Source organism: Lycium barbarum, chromosome 8 (genome assembly GCF_019175385.1).
Source record: "Lycium barbarum isolate Lr01 chromosome 8, ASM1917538v2, whole genome shotgun sequence".
Lineage (NCBI taxonomy): Eukaryota > Viridiplantae > Streptophyta > Magnoliopsida > Solanales > Solanaceae > Lycium > Lycium barbarum.
In genome coordinates this window covers 10,979,713-10,988,379 of record NC_083344.1, presented here as the reverse complement: position 1 = coordinate 10,988,379, position 8,667 = coordinate 10,979,713, and the positions used below count along the sequence as shown (strand labels likewise).

Below are 8,667 nucleotides of genomic sequence, written 5' to 3'. Positions count from 1 at the left end.
AGGAGTATTTACTTATGTTACGTTGGAACTTACTTATGTAATGTTAGAATTTGATATAAGAGTATTATGTTAAAAAAATTCTTTTGGATTTTGAATTTAGGTTATATTTTCGACTTTAATTTATTTGCTTTAGTACTATTGACTTGTTATTTCATATTGCTTGTTGTTTATTTTTCACTTATAATTGATAGAATTTTTGTTAAACATTTGAATAATATTGTGGCATTATATTTATAATATTTTTTTTCAAACATCAAATCCCATGATGTTCTCACAAAAAAGTATGCTTTTAAGTTTTATAATCAATTAAAATAAAAATATTATTAATTTGAAATTATATATCAACTATTTTTTACAATATTAGTTACAAATATATGATTGTTAATTAACATATTTTCAAGAAACAATGTGTTATTTTATAGCTAATTTAATATCATTTATAAAGGCAAATATTTTTTAAATATTAATTTTAAATTTTTATAGTTAATAAGTTTTATTTTTAAATTAAACTAACTGTGTAATTACACTTGTGCAACCAAACAATATGCTTGTAATTACACTGTAATTACATTATGACAAACAAACAGGTCATTGTAATTACAATACTGTGTAATTACTAGGCTGTGTAATTACTAGGGTAGTAATTACACCAATTCCAATTACCAGGTGGCTTTCCAAACAGACCCTAAACAAAATTGTAATAAATAAGCTCTGGTCTTTTCGATAGAGATTAATGAGAGGGCGTAGAACATAATAACTCATTAATTAATAATTTGTTTGTGTCTATTTATAAAGTGAATATTGTGGGCTTCTTGGGTTTAGCTCTTTTACTTGTATTTTTCGCATTATCTTCACCAAATTGATCTCCGTTATTCCTTTACACTTCAAAAGGTATATTGTAACACTAAAACAATATGCTAATTAGATCTGTTTAATAGTGTATTTGGATTTCTAAGAAATTAAACATAGTATACAACATGTAAAGGGACATACTAATAAGATTTTGAGTTTCATTCTTCTATTAGCAAAACTTTAATAATTACTAATGAAAACTACTATTTATACAACTTGTAATTTTCTTGTCAGTCATACTATAATAGCGATTATATGCTTCGATTTCATTATTAAGGTTTCTGCATCTCAAATTATAAACATTAATCTTCTTAATTAAGTTATATGCGATTTGTCAAATTAAAAAATTAATAATTGTAGTTTGCCATGCATGCCTGTTCTTATGGTTAAAAAATTCAAAATTTGAAGTTCCACCAGTAACTAACTTTTATGATGTTGGTTAGCATAGTAAATATATGCAGGAATTTACTAGATATATGATGATTTAATAATGACATATGGAGTTCGCAAGTATACAATTTTATAACAGAAAAGAAGAATGGAGGGAAAAATTAGGCAAAATTATTTGAAATGTTCAATAACTTATTAATAAAAAATTAGGCAAAATTATTTGAAATGTTCAATAACTTACTAATAGTACTGCCTATTGGTAAGTGGATAAATGGTGGTAACAAATAGAATAATTACAAATGCAGATGTTGAGGTCTCATATATCTGAAGGTATACGTTACAACAAAATCATTGAGGCTTTGTTTGATATAAGAGAATATAGAAAATATTTCATTTTGAAAAAAATATTTTTTAAATCATTTTCAAAGTTTAGTAATAATACAATTTGGAGAATATGATAGGGAGATAATGGTGTTCTGATGCTTTTGGATAGTAATAGTTGGTAACAATATCTAAGTGATACGCTCAGATCCATAAGTGATAGAGGTCATTTTTCTTATAATTAAAAACGTTACCTTGAAAAATACATTTAAGTAACTAAACACTAAAAATGAACCTCCGCACTCAAATCCCTAAAGTAAAAGCAAAAAAAAAAAAGGACAAAAGCATGCCCTTGTCTCGACTCTAGAATGAAAAATAAATTAAAAGGTCAAGTCAAAATTATTTGTATGGTCAACACTAAACACGCATACTAGCCAGTAAAGGATACTTTATAAATAGGCTTCAAAGGTAGAGGATACTCTACCAAAAGAGTTAAGTGTTTCACAGATAAATTCGGCCTTTTTATTACATTTTTCCTTTTTTTTTTTTTTATATCTTCTCCCGGTAACAGAAGAACTATCAAACTGTTAAAGGAATAGAGAATTCCATGAAAATTCCTTATCATGATATGATGAAAGAGGTTCGCGTGTTGCTCGTTGATCACGACAAAGAGTTTGTTATTCAGATGGTTGACTTGCTAAAGTCTTATGCATATAAGGGTAAATAATCAACATCTCTAAAAATATTTACAAAACTAAATTCTGTGTGATTTCCTTTTTTTGATATGAGATTTAATTGATATGATGTGTGTTATCTCAGTTTTTATTTTAACATCAGTCATTTTTTAGATTTCATTTATCTTGTAAATCTTGGATCTCTCATCCTTGTTATCATAACACTATTTTTATACTTGTTTATGATGTTTTACAAGTTAATTAATGATTTTTTTTGGTGTGGTTATAAAGATACAAGTTAGATTCTCTATGTTTGGTTCTTCCTATGAGCTTGTCACACACTAGATTAACATCCTCCATAAAGATGTATATGATTTGATTTTTGCAAAGATGGTCAATAAATTTATGTTAATCTCTGTGTCGTTTCAATTTTATCGGATTTATGTTAATTTTCGTTACTTAATCAATTAGAAAAATTGTTCTTTGTCAATTGGCCTAGAGTGCCATAGAGTTGGAGGAGAAAATATAATCAAATTCCTCAAAAATGGTGTAACTCTTTGATTTTTACAAATCTTATATATCAATGTAGAAAAAACAAATTTTTGGGTGGTGGAGCACAAGATTAGGATAACGGGAGGGAAAAAAAGATAAAGAGAAGGACACGATAAGAACCAATCTCCTATCAATATTATTGACCTTGAGATAACTTTTTTTTTTTTGATCTTTTATTGGATGTAGACGAAAAAAAAAAAAGAAGAGGGAAGACCCTAATTTTCATTTTTTTTTTGTTTAATTAAAAATTGCCCTCTTAATTTCATTTGGAGCTTTTTGCCCCTTGTAATCAACCAAAAACTTGCATCATTAAAGAAGTTTTTCCTAACTTTGTTAATATGCACATGTTATTTCATCTTTGTGACTGCGCGCGTGCCTTGAATTTTAGAATATTTCGATTTATTAAGTTTTTTCTTAATCTAAAAGAAATAGATTTTGATCTTCTTTAATGGCTTCTTGCCAAATGTTATTTTTCATTTTGTTTCAACTTTAATGGTCATTCAATCACTTCCTCCACTTTAGTTTGTGAGTACATTAGACAATTTTCAAAATATTTTGAAAAGCAGAAGTAAATGTGACTATAATTATCTTACCCGAAAATTAACATAAAATGGGAATTTTCTTGAATTATCTTACCCACAAAAAAATATGTTTAACATGTTCACATTTGTAGCCTATGGAAGGCTATTTATGTGTTTACTTTTTTAAAAATAAAAATAAAAATAAATCAATTATAGCCACAAGGGGCTGATTTTATATAAGCAAAATTCAGAAGGTCCAAAATGCCAAAAAGAAAAAAAAAACAAAAGGGGGAAAAGTGCAAAAATTAAATTACATTTATATGAATTAGGAAAGACGAGTATAATTAATGTATGCTTTTATGTTCAAGGTGTGGTAATCGTTTTGACTTGAATTGTTTGCTGGCTACTTTTATATGTACCATATAGTAAACATGCATAGAAGAAGTAATTTTGTGGTAATAACAAAATACCTAATTAACAGTAGGAAATATTTTTAATTTCATGAAATGTTAAAGAACAAATATCGCAAAATATGGAGAGAGTTAACTTCTATTATTTTAAGTAATGCATTTTTCTAGAAGGTATATTTAGTCAATTTGCGGTTCGTATTCTACAAAGATTTATGATTTTTTTTTGTCGGTTTTATTATCTATAACCTTTTGTACTTTTGTTGTCGCACTTAAGATTCTTGAAACAATCTCTCTGCCCAGTGAAGGTAAGAGGTAAGATCTGCTTACATCCTATCCTCCCAGACCCAACTTGTGCGATTACACTGAATATGTTGTTATTAATGATATAATAATATATATGAGACATCTAATGACATCCGAATTCCATAGAACTTTCTATTAATATCTTCATAATCAATTGAATTAGTTATACTATTGATGCCAAGACGTAATAGATCACTGCTAGGATAATAGATAAGTGAATTGAGAATAATTAACATTTATTGATATAAATACTTTCCTTTTTTGCTAAATCTTCTAAACTTATTAGTTGCATACTCATGAAAGAAGAATATCTCAAAACTTTTGATCCTATTATCTCTGGGTGTTGATAGTAATCTTTATTCAGTGTTTGAATAAATTGGAATAGATTATTTAATAATATATTCCAATACGACTTTCTATATTCCATATAATCCAATTTTTTTTCTAACATATATATATATATATATATAGCCTTTTTATGCGAATCTACCTGTCTAAGATTGCACAAATCAATTACAAAATATAAGTTGATTAATATATGCAATTGAATAAACTAAAGTCTAGAAATATAACATGAAAAATTATAATTGAAATTGTATTTGTTAAATAACAAACTCTCATGATAGTTTTTGTATAATTTTTTTATTTTTTATTCTTCACTGACTTTTAAGTGCATTGATGCAGTTACGGCGATTGATACAGCTTCCGCAGCCATGAGAATTCTCTCCAAAGGAAAGGAAAAAATTGATGTGATGATAGTAAATGTCTATTCACCTGATTTACTTTCTTTTCAACTTTTGACTCAAGCTGTAGCCTTGGATATTGTTTCACTTGGTAAGTATTTATTCTAGTATGATTTGATCATTGACAACTATTGTTGTAGTGGGTAAAGTTAATTATTTATTTAATACACTATTAAAAAATTAAGTACAAATTCGTCGATCATCTACTGTTAAATAGTCTGTAGACAAATGAATTCATCGTGAAATAACTAATAATCACATAATATTTATGATATGACATGGATATCTTTTATGACTTACATGAATTTTTAATCTGTAGTTGAATAGGATTAGCGACAGATTTATTAAGTAAGTGTTAGAAGTTAACATTGGCTAATCCTTTTTCTTCTTGTTCTGATATGAGAAACAATTATTTTGTAACAATCATATTTATCACAGATAAAGTTCAGTAAATATATGTGAAGTTAACTGTTCACATGTTTACAAAATAATTCAATCCTAATGCTAGCTTCTCAAAATAATTATGCAGTTATATGTGATGAACACAATGAATTCTTAGCAAAGAAGGCTTTGGAAGATGGAGCTTACCTGTACCTAAAGAAGCCACTTGACGAGGAAATTGTGGAATACTTATGGCAATTTGCATTGAGGGAGAAAATAAAAAGGGGGAAATCTAGGGAAAGATTAGAAGAAAATGAAGATCATACAAATGTTGGTGATGCTGATGATATTGGTAACAATAATATTGTTGTAGATGAAGAACAAGCTGGAGAGAAGAATACTCCTAATACCGAGGAACCAAACAATAATATTCAGGAGGCTAAAAACAACATCGTATCAAATGAGAAATACAAGCTGAGGATGAAGAGAAGTAGACAAAGCACAAAACAGATTAATGAAGGAGAGAGTCAGGGCAGTGCTATTAATAAGACCGTCAAGCGAAAGGTGTGCACAAAATGGACTGTGGATCTTCATGCCAGATTCATGGATGCTATGCACCAACTTGGTGAAGGAAGTAAGTTTACTTTCACATTTATTTAGTCTTCTCTACAATTCATTTATATAGAGCGATATAAATAGTGAGAATTCATACTTATATCTAACGTGAAATTGTTTGGAATTAAGGCACATATACCTCGGCTTGATCTAGGAATATTATAGTTATTAGATTAAAGTTACATTTTTATGGAACATGTAGGATGTTACCCTAAAGAGATTCTTGAGGTGATGAATGTGCCTGGTCTTACCAGGATGCAAGTTGCAAGTCATCTTCAGGTACCTCCTTCCAAACTTTTATGTGGTAAATTATGTATAATTTGTGTGTTTGGTATGGAGAAAGTTATTTTGCATAAATTTTTTTATAAAGTTTTTTCTCGTATTTGGTTATTAGAATAAGTTTAGCTTAAAAAGATTTTTCATCAAATAGTTGTGAGAGAAGTCATTTTTCTATTATCTTAATTTTAACTTTATATCAAAAAATCATTTATCAGAATAAAAATTTAATTTTATACCACTTCCGCAAATAAATGTTTGGACATAATAATAGCAATCTATAATACTAAATTTTTTTTTCAAAACCAATTAAAGATGATTAATTAGCGATAGACTTTTGTTGCATGCTTCGTGACAAAAGTAATTTGTTGCTAATTTCTATTTTATGTAGTCACTTTTCAATGAAATAATATTATTATCATTCTTTGATTCATATTGTTACAAAAGATTTTTTATCATTCACAAATTTCAAAACACCAAGAGTATTTTCTATTAAAAATGACTTCCGGTGTTTCAGATACACCTAAATAACGAGTTCAGATGATAAATATATCCATAGTCCAACTCTCCTTTCCTTTTTGTCTAACACCTCTCAGAAATGTCGTAGCAACAATTGGAGAGCTCCAAATAAGCGAAAATTTATTTGTAAGCCATCAGATCAAGGATCCTCAAGTGGTTCTCAAAAAACACGTAGCTTTAGAAGATTCGGGGCAATGCCTCGTCTTCAAACAAATGTTCCAAATATGCAACAACATCAGCGTAACCCAGATCAAACCCAAAGAGGCCCAGAGTTTCCATTTCCAACAATCAATACCGACAACATTTTTGCTGGAGGAGAGAGTTCAATTCAACAGCAGCTCTATCACCCACAACATCAAATTCAACCCCACTACCTCAATATTGACCACCCATTCAATAACCCATTTTTGTTGGCCCAAAATAATGCTAGTGGTGAGCTACAACAACATGGATCATTATTAGGAATGTTGGGTTCACAAGGACTACAAGACCCAATTATTGGGAACACTAGTTATAGGTCTGGGTTGGCATTTAACATTGAGGATCATCATACTCAAAATGACTATAACTTGGATCTCAATGTGGCCCATGTAACAACATGTCCAGGCAGTGCAATAATGTCTGATACAAGCATTCAAAATGCGACAACGAATGAATTGGGAGCAGTAAATGCTAATTTCCAGCAATATATTACTGAATCAAACATGTCTAATTCAAGCGATATTATCGTGCCATCACATGCAAGTGATACTGAAGGAAGTGATTCAAATGAGAGGGAAAATTATGATGCGTATTTCGATTTCAATAATGTGGGTTATCTTTTCCAGAATCTTGAACCTCCAAGTGCTAACCTACCTAATGAACATGACAGTGAGTTTGATCAAGTTTACTCTAATGATCAGGTTAGTGCTTCTATCTAACTTTACTTATCTCACAAGTCTACTCTTTATTTATTCGAATATTAGTTTGATTGATAGAAGTTGCTTTTCCAAAAAATATTTTTCAAAAACTGACATATATTTTTTTGATATATATGTTTTTCAAAAACTAATTTTCGCCTAAAAGTAAACGAAGTCATTTTCATCGTTTTGGTGAAAAATAATTTCCATAAAGATATTTTTTTGACAGCTCAATACTGAACTAATGGTCGGCAATCAAAGGTGTATTAACCTCATATTGAACATACTCATAATTTCCTATAAATTTAACCTTAACCTACATATGCAGGTGGCACCGACAACAAGTGTCCAGTTTCCAGGAATAGCAAATTGTTCTGACGAATCATCAACATGATGATCCAATGCTATTAGAGAATATTAGTGACAATTCTCATAAGGGCTTTTTGTAGTGACAATGTTGTTTTCTCAAGTGAAAATTGCTTGTTTTCTTTTTTCTGGAGACTATTATGTTTCGTTTGAAATGGATTGTTGGAACTAATGGTATTTGTTTTTTTACCGTTCAGAACTAATGGTTGGTATTTAATTACAGGCTTCCATTATTTTCTTGACTCGGGAATATTATAGTTTCTTTTAGTATCCTATTAATTATTGTGGTATTACAATTTTTTGGTTGACTTACTATTTATTTATAGTCTAAAGGGCTCTTTGCAGAAATAAAGATATTTTTGCAAATTTAAATTACATCTTTTATTTTTCTGGAGACTGTGTAGTTTCATTTTAAAATTTTTTATATTACATTGTCAGAGGAGAAGAACAAGGAAAAAGGGAAAATAATACTATATATACCTCCAATCCAAATATAAAAGTAACTTGAGGTGATGATTCGTCCTCAACTGCACCAGTGATTCGCACAGTCTAGCTGAAGAGAATGTTGTATTTTGGAAGTCTCCTCCATTTTACACTTTACTCCTTTAAAGGCTGTTCGAAAATTGGATCACCACTACAAGTTCTCTTATATAATGGATTTTTTTTTGTTTGTATTTCTATATTTAATTTAAGTCACTTTTATAAGTAAAAAAAGGTTCATATTCAGTCTTAATTAATAGGAAAATAAAGTAGAGCCTAAAAACTCATCTTTATAAATTAAGAACTGCAAGATTAATCCTCATTCTAGGTTGATGGTGTCACTACCCAATTTCACAGAGTTGCGC

At 29.1% G+C, this 8,667-nt stretch overlaps 1 protein-coding gene across 1 annotated transcript; it reads left to right on the top strand.

The window, feature by feature from the left end:
* Nucleotides 1-2,078: 2,078 nt before the first annotated feature.
* LOC132604999 (putative two-component response regulator ARR20) lies at nt 2,079-8,039 on the top strand. Its single transcript, XM_060318333.1, has 6 exons — nt 2,079-2,282; nt 4,708-4,857; nt 5,296-5,781; nt 5,965-6,041; nt 6,635-7,459; nt 7,785-8,039. The coding sequence occupies exons 1-6, from the start codon at nt 2,171-2,173 to the stop codon at nt 7,848-7,850; spliced, it is 1,716 nt and encodes a 571-aa protein (XP_060174316.1). The 5' UTR covers nt 2,079-2,170; the 3' UTR covers nt 7,851-8,039.
* Nucleotides 8,040-8,667: the final 628 nt, after the last annotated feature.

What these genes read in the sequence shown, in the direction of transcription:
- LOC132604999 (XM_060318333.1), top strand. Translation starts at nt 2,171, where the DNA reads ATGAAAATTCCTTATCATGATATGATGAAAGAGGTTCGCGTGTTGCTC. An exon ending in GCACCAACTTGGTGAAGGAA is followed by an intron (nt 5,782 to 5,964) that starts GTAAGTTTACTT and finishes TGGAACATGTAG; the next exon opens with GATGTTACCCTAAAGAGATT. An exon ending in AAGTTGCAAGTCATCTTCAG is followed by an intron (nt 6,042 to 6,634) that starts GTACCTCCTTCC and finishes AACACCTCTCAG; the next exon opens with AAATGTCGTAGCAACAATTG.